Source organism: Chiloscyllium punctatum, chromosome 15 (assembly GCF_047496795.1).
Source record: "Chiloscyllium punctatum isolate Juve2018m chromosome 15, sChiPun1.3, whole genome shotgun sequence".
NCBI lineage: Eukaryota > Metazoa > Chordata > Chondrichthyes > Orectolobiformes > Hemiscylliidae > Chiloscyllium > Chiloscyllium punctatum.
The window spans coordinates 62,090,264-62,113,332 of NC_092753.1; the positions used below are offsets into that span (position 1 = coordinate 62,090,264).

The 23,069-nt window shown below is 39.3% G+C and overlaps 1 protein-coding gene across 1 annotated transcript in view; it reads left to right on the forward strand.

Moving 5' to 3' along the window:
• Window positions 1-23,069, forward strand: part of LOC140486312 (uncharacterized) — a 51,203-nt gene that overhangs the window by 25,223 nt on the left and 2,911 nt on the right. The window contains exons 9-18 of the mRNA XM_072585281.1: window positions 3,862-3,947; window positions 6,496-6,579; window positions 7,590-7,652; window positions 9,965-10,042; window positions 11,683-11,771; window positions 14,403-14,439; window positions 15,894-16,045; window positions 18,561-18,623; window positions 19,134-19,209; window positions 21,489-21,573. Of these exons, the coding sequence (XP_072441382.1) occupies window positions 3,862-3,947; window positions 6,496-6,579; window positions 7,590-7,652; window positions 9,965-10,042; window positions 11,683-11,771; window positions 14,403-14,439; window positions 15,894-16,045; window positions 18,561-18,623; window positions 19,134-19,209; window positions 21,489-21,573 (813 nt within the window). The remainder of the gene's footprint in view (window positions 1-3,861; window positions 3,948-6,495; window positions 6,580-7,589; window positions 7,653-9,964; window positions 10,043-11,682; window positions 11,772-14,402; window positions 14,440-15,893; window positions 16,046-18,560; window positions 18,624-19,133; window positions 19,210-21,488; window positions 21,574-23,069) is intronic.

Sequence of the window (23,069 nt, forward strand, 5' to 3'; positions counted from 1 at the left end):
CCAGTGGTTTAGGCCAGGGCAGCTGAAATCATGGCTGCTGTATTTTACCAAAAAGTATAATGCAATTTTACTGACACTTTTGAGCATATTATAAAGTGACTACAGTTTAAAAAAAAACTGCCTTGTACTAATGACTCGAGCATGGTGACATTTTTACTTTTTTTGATAGAAAATAACATTTTCAATTCCAGACGTTTCATCATTCTACTAGGTAACATCTTCAGTGGGCCTCAGGCTCAAAATTCCTGCTTTCTGTTTATATCTTTGAGTTTCTTTGGGTTGGTGATGTCATTTCCTGTGGTGACGTCACTTCCTTTTCTCGGGGTGGTAGATGGGGTCTAACTCAATATGTTTATTGATAGATCTATCAACAAACACATTGAGTTAGACCCCATCTACTAACCCCTGAGAAAAGGAACAGGAAGTGACTTCACCACAGGAAATGACATCACCAACCCAAAGAAGCCCGAAGATAGAAAGCAGGAATTTTGAGCAGTGCTTCGCCTGAGGCCCACTGAAGATGTTACCTAGTAGGGTGATGGAACGTTTGGAAGTGAACCTTCCAGACGAAGGTTCATCCAAAACCTGCATCCAAACCTCAACATGAGCTACAAATCTTTTCAAAACTCGCGATAACATTTTCAAGTTTTGTGGATTATTTGAGTTTTGTTTGTAAGTAACTTGAATGAAGATCTGTAGATAAGATGGCTGATCTTTTTGTCGGCAGTGAAATTGTGCTATAAGTTACTGACTGCATTTTAAATTACACCCCTGTCTATCCTGTCAGCAGGAACTTATTTGCATCAATCAATCAACAGGGTCAGTATGGAGAGCTCGAGGTGCAGTGTAATTCTGCTGAAGCCCTGGCCCTTTGTTGTGACTAAAAACATGGCTACGTGTGTTTCGTCTTCAGTTAGGCCATAATTCCGTCAGACTTGGGGGCTGAAGTTGGCTTTTCAGCCCAACAAGTCTGTTCCTCCTTTCAATGAGATCATGGCTAATCTTAACTCCACTTTCCTGCCTCATCCCCATAACCCTTGATTCCTTGCTGTTTAAAAATCTGTTAATCTGAGCCTTGATAACTTAACGACTCAACCTTGACAGCCCTCTGCACTAAAGAATTTCATAGATTCACCATCCTCTGAGAGAAAATAATCCTTTTCTTCTCTGTCTTAACTGGGCAACTCCTTACTCTGAGATGTGCTCTCTGATCCAAGACTGTTTCCCATTGTGAAACAATCTCTCCACATCTACCTTGTAAAGCCTCTTAAGAGTCTTGTATTTTTCAGTAAGCTCTCCTCTCATTCTTCTAAACTCCAGTGAGTACAGGCCCAACCTACTTCACCTCTCCTCATCAGAAAATCCCTCATACCTGGGATCAGCCCAGTCAACCTTCTCTGGACTGCCTCTAATGTCAGTATGCCTTTCCTGAGATAAAGGAACTAAGATGTTCACTGTATTCTAACTGAGGTCTGACTAGTGCCTTGTGTCGTAGTTGTATATTCCATTCCTTTTGAAATAAAGGCCAACATTCTATTTACCTTCCTATTACCTACTGAACTTGGATGGTAGCTTTTTGTGATTCATACACAAGTTCCCCAAATCCATCTTCAACATAGCTTTTTTGTTTTGCAGTCTTTACCCATTTACATACTATTCAGCTCCTCTTATTTTCCTGTCATGTTGCATAACCTCCCATTTTCTAACGTGAAATTCTTCTCACCATGTTTTTGCCCAGTCTCATAATCTAGCTGTATCCCTCTGCAGACTTCAATAACTTTTTAAAAATTAATTCACGGGATGTGAGTGTCACCAGCTAGGCTTGTATCTATTGTCCGTCCCCTGCTGACCTTCAGAAGGTAGTGATGGGCTATCTTCTTGAACTGCTGCTTTAGGATGGGTGCAATCATGATAGTGTTAGGGAGGGAGCTCACTGATTTTGATCCAGTGACACTGAATGAATGGCAATTGTATTTCCAAATTGGAAAGATGTGTCACTGTGAGGGGACTTGCAGGTGCTGGTGCTCCCATGTATCTGCTGCACTTTTTCTTCCAGATAGCAGAAGTCATGTGTTTGGAAGGTCTTGCCTAAGAAACCATGATGAATTTCTGCAGTGCATCTTGTAGATAGTACATACTGTTGCTACTGTGGTAGAGCAGGTGGATGTGGTGCCAATCAAACCGGCTGCTTTGTCCTGGATAGTGACAAACTTCTTAAATATTGTTGGAGCTGAACCCATCCAGGCAAGTGGGGAGTATTCTATCACATTCTTCACTTGTGCCTTGTAGACGGTAGACAAGCTTTAGGGAGTCAGGCAGTGAGTTACCTGCTGCAAGATTCTTAGCCTCTGACTTGTCCTTGTAGCCACAATGTGTATATGGCTAGTCAAGTTGAATTTCTGATTAATGATAACCCCAAAGATGTTGATAATGGGGGATTAAGTAATGGTAATGTCATTTGAATGTCAAGAGGCATTGGTTACACCCTCTCTTGTCTCATTACCTGGTGCTTGTGTGACACAACGTGCTTATCTTGTCAGCCCAAACCTGTATATTGTCCAGGTCTTGCTGCACTTGGACAAGGATTGCTTCAGTATCTGAGAAGTTGCAAATGATACTGAATATTCTGCAATCATCAGTGGAAGTTCCCACTTCTGAACTTATGGAAGAATAATTGTTGATGATGCAGCTGGAGATTATGATGTCGGAATGTTGCTTGGTCAGACTGTATGATAACTCTCAGTTTCAGCACTAATCCTCCCAAATGGTTAGTTAGGAGAAATTTGCAGGTCAACAGGGCTGAATTTATCATTTCCATTGCCTAGGTCACCATCCAATGGTTCATCAGATTTCATTCCTTTATTGAGTCTTTTACCAGTCAAATGGCTTGATAGGCCATTTCAAATAGCAGCTTTGCATCTGAAGTCAGTTGTTAAACAAGTACAAGTGTTTCCAAGATTTAATTTTGTTGCTGCTCCCCTGTTCTGCAATACACTGAAAAGTCCCCTTCTCTTCCCCTCCGCCCCCCCAAGTACTGTTCACCCCTCCCACATTCCCTTCACTCGTAGGAATAAACCCCTCTAGAAGTTGGTAAGAGGTTAGCGATGCTGTTAGTGTGGTAAGGTTGGGAATGATTGACATGTTTTAATATGCCTTTTGATTTGCAGAGATGTGCTCCTCCCTGGTTTCTAGGAGAAACCCTCAATAATAAATATGTAAATAACCAGTTTAAGTGTTAGGCAAACTGTCCAAGTGGGTCCCTGCAGATCGATTTGCGGAGACCTGTGAAGGCATTTCTAGCGGCTTGTTCCAGCATGACTGACTCCTTGGTGCTTTCAGTGCCTTTGCAGCCCTTGATATATCTGAACCTTCAAATCAGTCAGTTAGCAAATCAAAGCAGGAGTGGATTCTCAATCCACAGCAGTGTTTAAGTAGAAAGTGGATAAACATTTGAATATTTCCTTTTTGTCATACGGGTATATGGACATGACAGAACAAAATAGGGACAAGAACTAGTACTGCAATGAGATCTATATCTGCATGATGATAAGAGCACAACCTGTAATGTTTGAAGCCTAAAATGAAAACATGAAGTGTCGATAAAATTTGGCAGTCATATTGGACTTGCGGTATTAACTGTGTTTCTCTTGTCCATAGCTTCAGCCAGAACTGCTGAGTTTCCCCAGCACTTTCTGCTTTTAATACATTCTAAATCAGCAGTTTTGTAGAATTAGGAAGATCTGTATTGGAAGATAACAGCATGAAACCTAGCAAAGAGTGTATTTGTGAGAAAATGGGATTGCACATTAAAGTGGTCTGCTACTGGGAAGCATTTTATGGCAAACTCTCCTGTCATTACAGATTCCATGGCGTTCCCAGAAATCCTTACAATCTTCGCTGTTTTACTGGAGGGAGCTCCAGCGGTTCAGGAGCAGCTGTAGCATCTGGTAAGAATTTAAATCTTTCAAGAATATGGCACTGTCTGGCAGAGGGTAGATTAGCTCCATTGGCTGGATGGCCATTTTGCAGTGGAGAATGACATCAACAGCATGGGTTCAATTCCTGTACTAGCTGAGATGCCATGTAGCTCCTGCCTTCTCGACTTCTGCCCTTCCTGATGTGTGGTGATCCTCAGGCTAAACACCACCAGTCATCTCTCTCTAATGAGAGAGCAGCCTCATTGTCGACTGGGACTATGGTGACTTTACCTGTTCCTCTAACTGTCTGGTATCAGGTTGTAAAATGAATCTTGTTTTTTGAAAACCACTTACTGAAGAATGTAGAAATAATTATGTTTTCTGATAGTAACATCTGTTTATATTGAAGGAAGAGTTCACAGAGCTAGTTGTAGAGGTAATGAGCTGTTTACATCTGCATTTAAAGGAAGCTAAGTAAATATAATGGCCTGGAAGTTCTATGGACTTTTTGACTACAAGCTGCTGGCATTCTCCCTTTGGCACTGAGACTAACTTCAGGATTTACTACAGATATATAATGAAGTAGAAATCCTGCAGTTGTCATGTGAGAGTCACAACCCCTCAAAACCCAACAAGTACCAGCAATTAATGAAATGAGCTAATCTGGTTAGAACCTGTTCTTTCAAATCTTGAATCACCATTAGAACATTTCCCCCAAACAAAAGTTATGCTTTGTCCAATGAAGTGCAACTGTGTCTTTGATGTTGATCTGGGTGACAACTATTGTTCAGCACCTGATTTGGCACAGAGCATCATTTTATTTTTGCGGGATGCTGTTAAATGACTCCACTATGATTAATTACTAAATTTTTTAAAAATTACATGTTAAAAAATCATTCATGATATTTCAACTTATTCCTTTACCCCATGTGTGTGTTCCAATGATTTTACTTTGTAAATGTGATTTGATTTTGGTGCTTTCCATTTCCGAGTTGGAATTCTGGGAGAATGCTGAAAGAATTTTCTTTTCATGTGATTTGCTGTTTGGGCAGCTTGTTGACATCATTTGCAGTTCCACATTGGAAAATTCATTGAACTATAGTCCAGTCCATTCTGCATTAAGAAAGTTGATCATTACATCCCTGGATCTCCTAATCTTTCAATGCAACTTTCTTCATCAGTGGCAAGTGGCCTTACTTCATGGTGACTGCCATAAATTCAGGTACCCGGGTTATCCAGAACACATGGAGCTCCTGGAAAATTTGTGGATTGTTCAGTTATCTATAGCTAGTACAGATGAGAAGGAGCCAGAATAAAGATGTGTAGTATTTCATAGTTTCCAGAAGATTAATGTTTTTAGAAAACGGCAAAATACATGCCGACACATGTAAAGGTACTGTCACCCCTCCAGTTCAGTTTGGTTGCAGTGAAGAATTGCTTGAAATCCAAATGTGTACTTTATTGTTCCTCCTCTGTCTTCCTGATGACTTTGCAACTATTTATGCTGGGTGCTGTCCAATTCTTAGCAAGTGACAATACTTGTCAAAGGTTGTAGGTGTGTAACCAACCCAATTCTGCACTAACCTGATATTCCAGAATGCATTAGCTAATGGCAATTAAGAGCAGCGACCTTGGCTGAACTTTCACCTTTTATAATTAACAAGTCTTAAAATTATTTGGAGCATTCCATCACCATCCAGATAAACTAGTTCACCATGTACAGGACAAACCTGAGATTTGTCTAGTCTGTTGTTATGGACTAGGCCAGACCACTTAAAACATTCTTAAGCAGGCAGCCCAGATCATAAGTTTGCAATTTGGTTCAGTAAGTGTACAGTGAAAATTACCTGGAGTGAGCTAGCTAGGTTGACTACCAGCTTTTAAAACAGACAAAGATTTACTCACAAAATTACACAATGAAACATGAAGGACAGAATAAAGAACCCCTACAGAACTCAGTCTATCCAAACTAGATTTGATTATGCTGTTCCAAATATAAACAACTGTCCCATCAATCACCCTTTTGAAAAACAGTATAAATGGAACAAATGCTTATAGTTTGAAGTTAGAAGAGCAGGAGGAAAGAGAGCGTTTTCACATTGCTCTCTGTTGAGCTCCCAACTACTTCTGGACTGAACTGCTCAGCTAGAGAGCTGACCACTCCCCTTTTCATTATACAGGTCACTTCTAAAACTTGACTTCTTTGGCCTGAAGTCTCATCTGATTACATATAAACAAAAAGGCCTCTCAATACCCTTTAATCTCTGTACCAAATCAGTCTAATCGGCACTGGGAGCATTTACGACTCCTCTGAAAAAAACCAAGAAGACAGTATCCTTGAGAAAAGGAACAGCTTTTAGAAAAAAGGAACCAACTTTGTGACACTGTAGCTTAACTACTTGACCGTGTAATTGCTGAACTATTAGAAGTCCTTGTCTGAATATCCTGAATTAAAATCAGTTATCTAGAAGGAAAAGACTGTGTAAATAAATAAATTATTTATTGCTGGTGTTCTGTTATAATTTTAGACTATAATTTTTAACAGTGGATTTAACCTGTAATAACATTTTCCTTAAAGGTCTTTGCCCATTGGCGATTGGGAGCGATGGAGGAGGGTCTATAAGAATTCCAGCAGCATTCTGTGGTGTGGTGGGGTTGAAAGGTAGTTTTATTTTGATAAACATTTTTGCGAAGCGAAGTTTTTTGCAGTGTTTGAGAACCAGTGTTGAGCCTGACATCTGCTTACTTGTAGGTTTTTGTGCATTTACTTGCCAGTTTAGATCAGAGTTCCTTTGTGGAGATGACTCAGATAATTGACATCTATGTTGCAGGTTAAAGTCTGACGGTAAAAACTGCAGACCCTAAAATACTTGGACGAATTATGTCTGCTTTGCTGTAGAACTAGGTCAGGTGAAATTACCTCGTAGTCTGTTGAATAATAATTCTCTAGAACAAGTGATTTCGGTTAATGTCATAGGATAAAAATGCAAAAATGTACAGGAAGCAACCCACCTAGTACCAGCTCATTCCCAATTCAAATTGTGGGAAGCAGGTTGCTCTATTAAATGTGATGGTGGGAGTGCTGTCGTTTTAATAATCGTTCTGTTTTTAACCACATGCAACTGGATTTTGGAAAACAGATGTTTAAAAGATGTGAAGGTGCTAACGTAAGTCCCTTTGAACTCGGAAGAACGTGCTGCCAAGATCTAGCTCCACTTTTCCTGGAGTTCGGTCTGCCACTCCCCCAATTACCCTAATCTCTCATTCTTTAGGTCTGTAAGCCAATGTCTTGACTGACTGACCTCCCAGGCTGTTGGTCAAGCAGACTGTGAAAGTGAAACCTACCACATTGTTCAGAGTGTTTGAGAGGCCTTTTTTCTGGTTTCCTTACTCACAGCTGTAGCCCATCTCTCCCACTCTCTCATTGTGCTAAAATTCAGGCCATTCACTCCACGGCTATAAAAATTGGCTGTAAAAGGATCATTTCTTACATTGTCCTCCCAGTAAGGCTCCTTGCACAATATAATTTTGGGCACGTGTACTATGTGTAAATGGTCAGAAAATTATGGACTTTGGCTCAGGAACATCTGATGTCACATGGTCTGGATATTTGTCAGTTTAATTATTGCTAGACACAAAGTCTGTTAACTTGTTTGTCTCTATTTCTTTCAGTTACCTTTGGTCGAATCAGCACCATTGGGTCATATCCTCTTTCCTACTCTACTGTCAGTTTGGGTAAGACAAGATTTTGCTGTGCTTCATGAAGTGACATACACAATTTCCTGTCCCACTTTATGGATCTGCAAGCGATATATGTAATGTATATAAAAAGCTGAGTAAACTTGCCAAGCCGCCTTCAATAACACCTCCCAAATCAGCAACCTCTACCACCTAGAAGCCCAAGGGCAGCAGATGTATGGGAGCCCAACCACCTGCAAGTTCCCTTCAAGTCACCACCTGTCCTGACTTAGCACTGTATTTTGTTCCTTGTTTGTTCAAAATCCTGCAAATTTCTTTGTAATAGCACTGTGTGTGTACCTACACCAGATGGACTGTAATGGTTCAAGATGGCAAATCTTGATGGATGGGCAACAAATGCTGTGTTTTACATTGATGCCAGTATTCCACGAAATAATGTCTTTAAAAATCAATGCATTCTATAAATACCGATCGTAGTTTGAGTTTACTGCTTTGAGTGCTAAATAGGGTCTAAGTTTTCAAAGAATTTAAGTGATGTTGTGCTTCCAGATTCCTAATACAATACAAAAATGATAATGCAAGATTTACCTGGTCTATCATATATAAATTCACTTGAGTCATAGAGTCATAAAGATGTACAGCATGGAAATAGACCCTTCGGTCCAACATGTCCATGCTGACCAGATATCCCAACCCAATTTGTCCCACCTGCCAGCACCTTACCCATATCCCTCCAAACTCTTCCTATTCATATACCTATCCAGATGCCTCTTAAATGTTGCAATTGTACCAGCCTCCACCACTTCCTCTGGCAGCTCATTCCATACACGTAACACCCTCTGGGTGAAAAAGTTGCCCCTTGGGTCCCTTTTATATCTTTCCCCTCTCACCCTAAACCTATGTCCTCTAGTTCTGGACTCCTCCAACCCAGGGAAAAGACTTTGCCTATTTACCCTATCCATGCCCCTCATGATTTTGTAAACCTCTATACGCTCCAGGGAAAACAGCCCTAGCCGATTCAACCTCTCCCTATAGCTCAAATCCTCCAACCCTGGCAACGTCCTTGTAAGTCTTTTCTGAACCCTTTCAAGTTTCACAACATCTTTCCAATAGGAAGGAGACCAGAATTGCACGCAGTATTCCAACAGTGGCCTAACCAATGTCCTGTACAGCCGCAACATGACCTCCCAACTCCTGTACTCAATGCTCTGACCAATTAAGGAAAGCATACCAAACGCCTTCTTCACTACCCAATCTACCTGCGACTCCACTTTCAAGGAGCTATGAACCTGCACTCCAAGGTCTCTTTGTTCAGCAACACTCCCTAGGACCTTACTATTAAATGTATAAGTCTTGCTAAGATTTGCTTTCCCAAAATGTAGCACCTCACATTTATCTAAATTAAACTCCATCTGCCACTTCTCAGCCCCATTGGCTCATCTGATCAAGATCCTATTGTAATCTGAGGTAACCCTCTTCACTGTCCACTACACCTCCAATTTTGGTGTCATCTGCAAACTTACTAACTATACCTCCAATGCTCACATCCAAATCATTTATATAAATGATGAAAAATAGTGGACCCAGCACCGATCCTTGTGGCACTCCACTGGTCACAGGCCTCCAGTCTGAAAAACAACCCTCCACCACCACCCTCTGTTTTCTACCTTTGACCCAGTTCTGTATCCAAATGGCAAGTTCTCCCTGTATTCCATGAGATCTAACCTTGCTAATCAGTCTCCCATGGGGAACCTTGTTGAATGCCTTACTGAAGTCCATATAGATTACATCTACCGCTCTGCCCTCATGAATCCTCTTTGTTACTTCTTCAAAAAACTCAATCAAGTTTGTGAGATATGATTTCCCTAATCAGTCCTTGCCTTTCCAAATACATGTACAGCCTGTCCATCAGAAGAAACTACTGTGTAAAACCGCAATATTCAATCGAATCGCTTTCCAGTTTATCTAACTTTGTTTCCCAAAAGAAAGCTGGGGATCTTTTCTACATGTTAAAGGGGTTAATCTCTCATTAGAAAGGGTTATAATTGGTGGTGGTTCAATCTGACAGTCACTGAGGCTCAGGAGGGGAGAGGTGGAGAAGGAGAATCCTTCATGGTAACATCAGTTGGTGCAGGAATTGAAACCATATTGTTGAGATCACTCTGTCCAACCAACTGAGCTAACCGATCCCTCATGTATGATAACGGTGCAGAAAATTGTAACAAAATAGCTGAAACTCCACTCTTATTCATTTTATTCATTCGTCTCCGGAGTTAGTAGAAATGAGCTGTTTAATTTTGTATTCAACAAAACTGAATATTCTGAATAACACTTGTTTGTATTGGCAGGTCCAATTTGTACATCTGTAAAAGATGCAGCTATATCTTATGCAATTCTGGCAGGTCCAGATCCTGATTATCCATATGGTACGTTTTGTAATATATTGGCAGCAATTTTTACATATATAGGTCTTGAATAATTGTTGGCATCAATAATTATGATTCAATGAACAGAGAATGAGGTTATTTTACATTTGAGAAAGATGCAGCTAGTACAATTGTAATATTTTTTATCAAAAGCATTGATCTTTTCTGTGGAGGAGATGATCATTATATCTTCCAGGATGGGAGCCTAATAAGGGAGGTCATTTGACTTGGGTAACTGACTTTAAGTAGACCTTAGTTAACTTAGAGACATGGTGTTTCATATTTTAGAGAAATGTACACTTATCTAAATTTCCTTCTTCTACACTGAAGGGATCTGATTTTAAGTTTTTAAAGCAAGGAAATGATCATAGTCCCAAGATGGCTATTTATGTTAAGCAAACTGGAAAGGACAAGGGAGCAAAAGATATATTGATGTTGAAACATTCTCCTCCTTCAAAAGTTACAAACATCTGGAATAGATGGCTGGAACATGTAGTCAATGGGATTTGCTGCTAATGTTTAGAAAGGAACTAATGTGTAGCCTCAGTATGATGGGAGGTTTTGCATTAATATGTGTACCTTGGTTACGATTGTTTCCTGGAACAGGCCTAACTGCCCTTAGCAGTCAAAGCTGAATTTTTCAGAATTTTTTCTCAAACTAAACTAAGGAAATTTTTTCTTCTTTCTGTGCCCTTCCCAGAAGAGATTGGGTAATGAGTGTGTAGAAGTAGCACCGTTACAGTATAGTAACATATGAGCAACCTGTTGTTTGTTTCTGTACATTTTAAAGGTACTTCCAGCTGTTTTGGAAAAATTATGTAAAATTCCAGCCTACAGTTTAATGAACAATTTGTAAAACAGATTCAGACCTTCTGCATTGCCATTTTTCTGGTATGAAGAAATAAAGGCTTTTTGCGTGTATGTTTTGAAGCCAGAGGAGATCATGAAGGCTCATTTGCACACTATTGCACAAATGCATACTGCTGAAGAATGAGAAACTCGAGAGTTGGTGCCTGTACTTGACAGTGTAAGCAACACTCTGAGAAAAGTGCGCATGTTTCATTTCTTGGCTGTTGGTGATTCAAATTCCAGGCTGACAGAATAAAGTAATGTTAAATTTATTTCCACCATCTCCCTTCACAGCTTCAAAAAATACTCTGGCTTGAGTTGGAGTCACCTTTCGTGCCTCTGTGTATTTTCGCGGTCAAGTTAACTGAATGTTTGCTTTAGATTTTATTGCTTTTCATCTGGCACGTGAAATTGGTTTTAAAAATAGGTTAAATAATGCTACAAATTTACAAGATGTAGAAATGTAATGTTTTGAAAATCTCTGCCAGTGCCAAGGAAAGCTCAAATCTGTTGGAATGATCTGCGAGAAAACTCTTTTAAATGATTTCCCAGACTGCAAAATAAGTGACATTAACTTTCTCAAAACATTATACACTTTTAACGAGACGCATTATAAAACTGGCTAATTCTATTTGTAGAGAAGTTACAAATGTCGTCTGGTGTTCCAAGATTGTTTTGTTTCACCTGCCTGGTCCAAATGCAAATGTTACTTTCAAATCGATAATACTCTTAGTGACTGTCGCAGAGCAGGTGTAATATAAATTGGTGTCATATTCCCATTCCTCTTTTAGGTCTTCAACAACCTCCAGTAAACTTCCATAATATTGGAAGTCCTGATCTGAAGAACATAAAAATTGGGATAGATTGGAAGTTCTTCAAGGTAAAGCCAAGCCTGGTCTGTGACAGAATGAGGTTGTATGGAAATGTAACTCTATATACAAAAATGTGCACAATGATAGTCAGTCAAGGCAATACTTTCATATACCACTTTAACTTGCTGGTGATTCCCCTGTCAACGAGGATGTGACTATGCAAGTATCTGAATATTTCATCTGCCATAGAGAGCGCAGCAGAGGTCCTCAAGTTGCTAAACCTTATGAGTGGTGGGGCGAGGAGGGAAGGAATCATTTACAGGGCTCATTTATTACACATATTGTGATCTTGAAGATGCATCAGGAAAGCTAAACATAATTTTAGTCTCTGAACTGCTGGGTTGGTGGGATAATGGACTGGGCAGAATTTCAGCCAGGTCTCATAAGTGGCACATGATGAATGAAGTGTCTTTCTTTGCAAGAAACGAATATCAAGAGGAAGACATGCAAGTCATAAGCTCTGAGAGTTGGGGTTCTCCTACAGTTTGCAACTTCACCATCTTGACTGGAATCAAGCTGCAATTCCTCCATCTCCAGCTCTGGGACCTAAATGTTTGCAGCATCTGTATTTTCAGATTCCTGTTGTTGGAGGGGCATTTTAAAGATGAGTCAGTCCCGGTTTCACTAGTGCAAATCAATCTTTATTGATCTCCTTTACCAAAAGCGTGGGAGAGACCAGAGGGAGCTCTGTATCTGGCTTTTCTGTGTTTAAGAGTTACCTTCTTAACTAAGGCTGAAGATTGGAAGTCAGTCACAATAAAGTACAGGATATTTATACATACTACATTACAATGGTTAAATGCAACATCCACATCCCCAGTAACCTACACATCCAATTCTGTGAATACGCAATCAATGATGGACATCTTAATGTTCAACCTTTGGGCCTCCCACCAGCTTGCGATGTTTGCCAGACCTCCTATCTGCTGTCCTTGGGCTGTTATGATTATTGCGGAACGTTTCAGAGAACACCTCTGGGACACCCGGACCAACCAACCCAACCTCCCCGTAGCTCAACACTTGAACTCCCCCTCCCACTCCACCAAGGACATGCAGGTCCTTGGACTCCTCCATCACCAGACCATAGCAACATGACGGTTGGAGGAATAGCGCCTCATCTTCCGCCTAGGAACCCTCCAACCACAAGGGATGAACTCCGATTTCTCCAGTTTCCTCATTTCCCCTCCCCCCCCACCTTGTCTCAGTCAAATCCCTTGAACTCAGCACCGCCTTCCTAACCTGCAATCTTCTTCCTGACCTCTCCGCCCCCACCCCACTCCGGCCTATCACCCTCAACTTGACCTCCTTCCACCTATCGCATTTCCAACACCCCTCCCCCAAGTCCCTCCTCCCTACCTTTTATCTTAGCCTGCTGGACACACTTTCCTCATTCCTGAAGAAGGGCTTATGCCCGAAACATCGATTCTCCTGTTCCTTGACCTGCTGCACTTTTCCAGCAACACATTTTCAGCTCTGTTATGATTATTGACCACATTCTAACATAGATTATTATTGCCCTTCCTGGACATTTGTCAGCTGCATCGCATACTTGCTTATTACTTTTCAAATTTGGTCATGCAATTCATTTTCTTGGCTGATCTTAGTACAGAACATTAAAAAGGATGCTAATTTCTAAAAATTTTTATAATATTTGTAATATCAGCTCTAATATAAAGTTATACATAGTTAAAGCTAATACTATAATTCTGTGACAAAGCTAGGAGAAAGTAAGGACTGCAGATGCTGGAGATCAGAGTAGAGAGTGTGATGCTGGAAAAGTGCAGCAGATCAGGCAGCGCCCAAGGAGCAGGAGAATCAATGTTTTATCAGGATTCCTGATGAAGGGCTTATGCCCAAAATGTCGATTCTTCTGCTCCTCGGATGCTGCCTGACCTGCTGTGCTTTTCCAGCAGCATCACTCTGTCGACTCTGTGACAAAGCTAACAATGTTGGGGGTAGCTTCCCTCTTATCTGACTTGCGAAGCAGCAGTTGTTATTATCTTGAAGTCATAGTGACCCTGTTTCAAAATTGTTTCTGCTCCCATTGCTACATTACTTATCTTCTGGTACTCTTATGGGGTTACCTTGTTTATTCCTTTTCATTCTAATTTTCTTGCTGACAGAGAGAGAAGTTTCTTCAAGGATATTCATCAAAACTAGTCTCTGCATCCAAGGCTAACAGCCTTCAGGAATTTAACTCACCAATATCTAATAAATTTAAACTTCTATTCTTGAACGAATATGTGTCTAATCTAATATCTAATTATATTTATTTTAAAAAACCTCGTCTCAGGTCAGTCAAAGTTTCCCTTTCTATTTCATTTAAAAATCAGAAATCCCAAATCAGATGGTCTACATCCGAACTGCCTTAGAGTGTTATTGTTTGCATTCTAGTCCTATCTCACTAAGACTCAGACACATTTTGTTGTCTGTCTGTGATGACCATGATTTGAGCAATATGAAATGCTACACCAGCTAAAGTTTCCTTTTGATTGTGTCAGTTTAAAAGAAAACCCCTAATAACTAATAACCAGTCATGGACAACTTACGACACTGTTTTCCTGTCATTATGATTAATGTTTTTGCTCCTTGAAATTTTGTGCTGTTCTAAATTTCCACCTTGTCTTGAATTTTAACAGGATTGTGACACTGAAGTCTTGGATGTTTGTCAGGAAGGTATGGATACTGAAAATTGCCTTTCTAAGTTTCTTACTGTGTATAATAGGGCTGAAAATCAACAGCAGAGCTTCTGTCTATTATCTACCAGGACATCCTGGACCCCAATAGACTGGAAGAGTTTTAGCTTATAGTATTGCAAGCTAATCTGCCACCTTTAGACGGGTGAGGAGAGAGAAGAGAATCTAGCACAGGAGGGTGGAGGGATAAACCCCTGTTGCTATCCATTTAATTTTTAATGAACAGAAAATCACAACCTGTACCTGAGAGATTTCCTGATCTGTGTTCCTTGGCAAAAAAAATTGCGAAGAGCAGAGCACCGGAAAGTTCACCTTTTTAATGTAAGAGCCCTTTCGGAGTCAGATTCTGGGCAACTGTTCGGTGTCCCCATTGAGTTTGATAGCAGTGTCAGTGCAAACTTCACTCCAGTTTCAGTGTGTTAATAATCCAGTTTTACAACAGTAGCTTCCTACATGGTCAATTCTTATTCACAGCCATTCACAACCCAGCAAAAGGAAGAAAAAGAAGAAAATTTCTCCAACACACTGGTTAATAGCGCAATCAAATTTCATTGACAGAGAAACAATTTAGCTGCTCTCTTCGTAGATGGATGTAGAGTTTTATGAGAAAACAAAATAAATTGAAGAGATTAAATTAGGGCCACAGTAAAATGCTTTTTCTTTTAAATAGTATAATCAAGAAAGTGTTTAAGTATTTGGAATGTTTCTCTTGGGAGTAAAGAACTTGAGTATTCCTTAAAAGATACCTTTTATTACCTTGCACTAATCAAGGGTATGAATGTAAGAGAACAGCATTTTTAGATTTGTGTGCGAGGGACATGCTGATTGTGATTGGTAGAAATGTTGCGATGGAAAATGCAACAGTGAGATAATAACTAACATTTAACTGCCAAACTTTGTTTAAATCTAAAGTAGACAAGTTGACTTTGGCCAAGGCATTGACCTGAAAAATTGCCTCTACCAATCAAAGTCCCAATTGCCAATCAATCAGCATGCTGTTTGTATACAGCATAAAAACATTGTTCCTCTTTGGTATTTTTGAGAGTGTCCTAATGAGTGACAGATGAAAATCTTTAGAATTGAAAACAATTTTGTCAATCAACTTTTAGTGCTAAACAATAAAAATTCAAAATTCAGCCAGATGTGCTCTCCTGAACTGGCGTTTGACATGTCACCTCGGCTGCTTTTTGGATGCTTTTCAGCAATATAGCATTCGTGGAATGGAGAAGAGGAATGTAAACACTGTCATTGCCACCTGTACCATTGTAGCATATGCTAACTGTGAGAGGCCTCTCACCATGTAATATCCCATTGTCGTGAAGAGGAATTGAAACTGATATTTTAAAATGGGAGCTAAAAGCGTAAAGTATAAATTTAACTATTTCACTATTTTTGGATTCAACATTGTTAGTTTTTTTTTCCCCTTCTGTGTAGCGGTGCAGTACCTCAAAAAAGGTTTTGGTGCAACACTGGTAGACGTACACATCCCAGAACTGGAGGAGATAAGAGTTTCCCACACTGTTTGCATACTGAGTGAGATACAGCAAGCCTTGCACCTGGATTTTAATACTCAATACAACAAGATGGTAAGGAAATAATTGGATTTGGGTGCAAACAAGCCAAAAGCTTACATTAAGTGAAAATTCTCATTTTTAATTCTCATTTCTTAATTCACGCTACTGATTAATTCATCTGATTTACAAACTTAGAAATTAGGAGCAGCATTTAGTCTTTCAAACCTGTTCTGGCATTCAGTAAGATCCTGACTGATCTGTTTGCTTTCCAAATTCCTTATTCCCATTGACCCTTGCTAACCTTAGATAAATTCTTGTTAGGCAAGAGAATCTGTCTTCACCTTAAAAATATTCAATGACCCCACATCCAGCACCTTCTAAAGCAGAGAGTTCTAAAGTCACACTGTCCTCTGAATGAAAATGTTTCACCTCATCTCTTTCTGAAAAGAGTGACCAATCCCTAACTTTAAGCAGTGCCTCAGAAATAATTCTTTCCACACCACCTTGTTAAATACATTCAGGATATTATAAACTTCAATTAAGTCACATGTAAGTCTTCTTAGCTCCAATGAAATCAAGCCCAGCCTGTCAAATCTTTAATAATAACATGACTGGTTCATTCAGGAACCAATCTTGTACACCACCTCTGAACCACCTTCAATATATTTATATCCTTCCCTAACTAATGGGACCAAAGCTATACCCAGTACTTGAGATGTGGTCTCACCAATGTCCTTTATGTTCAGTTTCTCTCAGATTTCCATTTTCACGTACTGTGCTTCATCTGCCAGATGTTTTGCCTGCTCACTTCACCTAGATAGGTCTACAACCTTGTTATGCCACCTTCACAAAATACTTTTCTAATCATCTTTATGTCATCTGCAGGTTTAGCCCCTGGCATTTGTTCCCCTCACCTAAGTCATTGTTATAAATTGTAAGAAGTTGAGGACTAGCACAGGTCAGCCCACCCCAAATGTTTGGGTCAAATCATTTGTCACATCCCATCAATTTGAAAAGACCATTTTATGCAAGCGCTGTTTTCAGACTATCTTTCATTCATATTGCTCCTTACCTATTTTGTTCAACAACCATTTATGTGATGCCTTGTCACTTGCTTTCTGGAAATGCAAATACAGTACGCCAGTGCAATTCCCTTTATCCACAGCATGTTATTCGTAGAATCATACAGCATGGAAACAGACCCTTCATTCCAATTTGTCCATGCCAAACATAATCCCAAACTAAACTAGTTCCACTTGCCTGTGTTTGGCCCATATGCCTCTAAACGTTTCCTAATTAAATGTCTTTTAAATGTTATAAACTGTACCTGCATCTATCACTTCCTTTGGTAGATCATTCCACATACAAACTGTGTGAAAAAGTTACCCCTCCAGTCCCTTTTAAATCTTTCTCCTCTCACATTAAAAATTTGCCCTTTAGTTTTGAACATCCCCACCTGAGGGAAAAGACCGTTGCTATTCACCTTATCTATGCCCCTCATGATTTTGTACATCTCCATAAGGTCATCCCTCAACCTTCAATGAATTCCAATAAATTGGTTAAACATAATTTCCCTTTAACATAACCAGGCTGATGCTTTTCCATTATCTTAGTTTTAATTTCCCAAGCATTGACTTATAATCTCCTTAATGATTAATTCATGACAGATGTCAACCAGGAAACAATTTCCTGTTTTCTGTTCCCTTCGTTCCTGAATAAAAGGGTTATATTTATTACTTTATAGTCTGATGGGATCTTTCCATAATCTCAACAAATTTTGGGAAATTAACACCAGCGTATCTACTATCTCATTAGCTGCTGCTTTGATGAACCCAGATCTCATTAAACCATGGCCCCAGCAATTTGCTCGGCATCACTTCCATACTGATTGTAATCTCATCAAGCTCCTCTCTTCCTTCAAATTCTTGGTATTCTGAGATTTTTGTATGTACCTTCTGTGCGGAAGACAGAAAAAAATGTATTCATTTGCCATTTATTAGTAACTTTGTTTACTAGTTAATGATCATTTATACCCTTGAGAGAGATTTCCTGTGTTTTGATTGTCCACCTGGATTTTTTTTTAAAATGGATGGGTAGTCTGAGGATTTTTGTAGTTGTTTTCAGTTGGATTGGCATCATTGAATTAATTGCCTAACACTTGACAGTTCTGAAGCAAGACAGAGAATTCCTTGTGTTGTCAATGTGAAGTTACATCTGGTTGTCTTTAAAAATGTTTCTACTACTTATAAAAGATTTTTTTTTAAAAGTCTGTTCAAAATATAATAGCTGAGAAGCAAAATAATATACAGTAAAAATAAAGTTTAAAATTTTAATTCAATGCCTCAGATTTGGTACTTGTCACTTTGTCTGCATTTCTGCATGCAACTTCAATTCTCACTACATATTGAAAGATTATCCTGGTTTGAGTTTTCTTGACCAATCCTCTCTGGTAATACTTGAAAAGCATTAAATTTCCTTGTTATTTCCTTGTTGCAACTATATACTGTAGTACCAATTTCATTTTTTGGCGTTCAGTGCACATCATGTTTCTTTTCTTAAACCATATCATTAATATTTTCTTTGACAGAATCTGGACACCCGAGCAACTTTAGCTCTTGCTTCTAACTTCTCCGTGCTGGATTACATACAGGTATGGCACCATGCAGAGATATAAATCTTGCTTACATAGTTAATATTTTGCTTATTTCCACTTCATCCTTCCCCATCCATTTTTTTTTCTTCGAGGGAGCTGTTTCCCTGAAGTATGTAATTGCAACTACATCACTGCTTGCTTTCTGCTGTTGGAGTTGGTCCTTTGAATGATGAGATGTCCATTTTTCTCTGTCTGGCTACTAGGTAACAATCGCTTAATCAATTTCTGTTCAGTTCCTTTGCTGACATAACTTCATATTTAAAAAGCTCACATCCTTGCATCTGCATGAAAACCTTATAATGCAGCTATAACACCAGAGAACTATATAATTGTAAGTGCGTAATACTTTTCAGAATGGATTGGAAATGTGTGAAAGAGGAATAAGGGGTGCTCTCTGTTCACATCGTACCACATCAATTTATTCCTCCTGCAGCTTTCTGATGTGCATTTTCACTTTTGGAAAAGGACGTTCTCTTAAGCTCCAGATTTCTTCTTGTGTCTACACAGGCTAATCGGCAGCGATCACGGACTATGCAGTTCTTAAAAGAAATCTTTAATGATGTGCAATGCATCATCACACCAGGTAAAATTACACTTTTGTCTAATGCAGTGTTAAACAAACTAATGTTCTAAATTAGGTATGTGCTGGTTATTTTAATATAGATTCTGTAATCGTCAAATATCCAAATTTGTCTTCATGAGCCACCTTGACACATAGTATTCAAATGAGGGCACCTCAAGTGAAGTTGAAATCAATGTTTCTGTTAACTTGTGTATCTTTTATCCTGTCATCACCAACAGATCTTAGTCTCCTGATTTATCAACTAATAAATTAACTGCATTAAGAGCACCCCTTCCCAATAGCAAATATTTATTTTATAATCAATTTTTAAACAATGTTCACAAGTTATTAATTGGAATGAACCTGTAATATCAATTACATTAATAATTGTTTAATTACCTACATCTCTTAGTCTGGATTCTAATATGCTATAGTTTTCTGGTTACAATCTTTTTTGAGTTGTGTGGAATTTTGAAATACTAATTTACATATTGTTAATTGAGGATTTCCATTCTGACTTTATATTTAAAAAAAGACACAGACAAAAAGGCTGAAGTATTTAGGATGAATTTAATAGCATTTGCCATGTTGTTCTCTAAATTCAAATAATAGAGGGAAGTTGTGAACTGAAAGAGGGGAAGAATTGAATAATATTGCTGACATGGAGATAGACAGTCTTGGTGATTGCAGAAGTATCAGATCCAAACCTCGTCTTAGGATCAAATGTGATACTGAGGTTGTAAATAGACTAGATTAACCTCAATCTGTTGCCAGGGAGAGGGATGGAATTGGTGGCTACAAATGGACTGAAAACAATGGCTTTAAATCCTTCCAATATTTAATTGGAGGATATTTACGAGATGCCTATCGTCCTTTTTGGACTATGGCTAATTAATTACTTCTGTTCATTTAGCACAGGCTGTCAGATAAGCAGACTTAATTTACTGACAGTGGAGGAGTTGAGCGATGTGACGATGATGGGTATCATCAGCATCTACGTGGAAGCTAACACTCTACTTTTGGATGATGTCACCAAAGGACAGCATTTAGACAAGAAAACAGAACGTGATGATGAATGTCCTACTATTATAGGACGAGCCAAACAGAGAACAGCCAGGGAATTCCTAGAGGCATGGCACTCCTCCACAGATTCAATCAATAAGCACATCGACCTGGACCCAATATACCAACCACTGCAACGGACAGCTGGAACTGACAACCAGAAGGGGCAGCTTCAAGCCACTACAAATGCTGGAGGAAAGATCACAGAAGCACTTCAAAGGAGGCTCCCAAGCACTGAGGATGTCACCTAGACAGGGGACAAAACGTCTGCAACACAAATTTCCAGCTCGGCGAACAGGACCACAACGATGAATGGATCTGAGGGATGACCAGAGATCACTCTCTGGGGAAAATGAAGAGAAGCCATTGTGATTTTAATTTTTGGGATAGATCCTTTCCAAATACTGAAACGTTGGGATGTGGCCATGGTCTAAAATGAGAGCTGAAATAATCTAGATTAAGAACAAATAAAAAGACTTAAAAAAAGAAAAAAATAAGTGTTTGGCAACAGGAAAAATGCAGCACAGTGGATGTGAGGAATGTCCGATCAGCCATGATCCTGTTGAATGGCAGAGCAGGCTTGAGGGGCCGAACTCCTGTTCCTATTTCTTAGGGTCTTAACTCATCTGGTTCTTCATTCTGATTCAAATTCCATCAACAAAGGAGTAATTTCATGAAAGATAGATCGTGTATTTAATTATAGTGTTCTAGTGGAACAAAATAAACATTCTTTAATATTTTAGGAATAGACATTGTGTTCAGTAGAGTGAGACTATGATTATCACAGTCTCAAAAATATATAAGAATGCTGTGGGTTGATCTTTTAATATGTATGCATTTGTCAGAGGGAATGAGGGGGTTGCTGTGTGTGAGAAAGTCAGCACAGGCAACAACAGCAACTATTGTGTTTAATTATTACTTTGGCGATTTCGGAGATATAAAATAGCAGCTGAACTTCAGTGTGTTATCCAAGGCAGGAGTTTTCATTTTGATGGTGTCCTGAATTATTTGATAATATTAATCACAGGCATTTTATCTATTCAGGTGAATGAGGCTAATCCCTGGACTAAAATTGAGTGAATATTTATACTCAGCAAACATAGCTAAAGATTTGCTAAAAATGTGTACATAAGAAGTAATAGCAAAATTGCCACCAATTGTATAGCACCATGTGATTTAGTGAATAGCCTGATGCGTTCAGTACCATATGTTTATATTGTTCTTATTTATGCCCCTAGCTATAGCCTGTACTGCTCTACATTCTGAACCTTCTGACTTCGTCACAGGGTGCAGTGATTTTCAATCCATGTTCCGCACAGTAAGGTAAGAATGAGGAGGTTTTGTATCTCTTATCTTTGAGTGAGGAATATCAAGTAAAACACAAGAACATCAAATGGTCTCTTGATCCTGCCACGTTCCACAATGAAATACTGGCTGTATTTAAATAAAAAATTGAAAATATGGGCACGTTTTATTTTTGTTTCAGACTGGGAAGACACAGATTGGCTTGTCTTACGGCTTGGAGCAGTTGAGCCAACCTTCAACCCACATTCGCACCATGTTTTTGTCTTTGAGAGACGTGAACAAGATAGGTTCAGTTTTGCAAACTGTGGTGCAGTGTTGGAGGAATGTAACTGCAGAAGTGGGCTGGCCAGAGGCCTGCTTTTATAGATTCATACAGTGCGGAAAAGGACCTTCAGCCTGTCAAGTCTACACTGACATAACTACCATTAAAAGTGCGCTAATGCCAATTTCCTGCACTTGTCCCATATCCTTGAATGTTATGACATTTGAAGTACTGATCCAAATATTTTTTAAAAGTTGTAACGTTTCCAGTCTCCACTACCTTCCCAGGTAGTGCATTCCTGATGGCCTGTACAAACAGCAGGTTACAAACTGCATAGAATTTAGAGATACATATTTGAGGCTACTGGAACTTTGGAAAGGACAGTGTAATTTTGAAATATATAATTACGATATCAAAAGAAAGAGATGTGAATGGCCAGTGGAAATGGTTTTTGTCCTGGGGTCAGTAGCCCAGCTAGGAGAAAGTGAGGACTGCAGATGCTGGAGATCAGAGCTGAAAATGTGTTGCTGGAAAAGCGCAGCAGGTCAGGCAGCATCCAAGGAGCAGGAGAATTGACATTTTGGGCATGAGCCCTGAAGAAGGGCTGATGCCCGAAATGTCAATTCTCCTGCTCCTTGGATGCTGCCTGACCTGCTGCGCTTTTCCAGCAACACATTTTCAGCTCAGTAGCCCAGCTTCCAATATTGTTATTGTGCTTCCTAAACATCAAATAGTGAGATCTGAATTTGTGAGAACATTTAACACTTACTTGTCAGAAAGCTTCTTCCCATTTTTTTTCCTTTCCCCACCCCCTGCCACCCACCTCAGCCTCTATACTGAATGATTCCTCATTCGATAATTTCTAATTCAGTTCCCCTTGTCCTCTCACTTTTTTCTAAATTAATTGACATCCCTAAGATCCACTTTCCATTTGAATTCTCTCAACCATAGCAGATTCCCCTCCAGGCTAGGTCTAACTTCCCACATCACCCACAAGTTCTTTCGTCCCTGTTACCTTCTTGCTTTCCACTGGAACATTTCCCTATTGCTGACTTCAAGTCGGTAAATATGACACTTTCAAACTCAAGACTTCCTATCCTCAAATGTTTAATTCAGGATGGTACCTCTGCATTTACTAATCATCTTCAACAGTACCTGCACCTTTGATGTCTTTGGTCATGGCAGAATCTTCTTTCTTTTTCCACAATTTTGGTTGTATGTGCCTTCTAAAGTTATAGAACATCACAAGGCA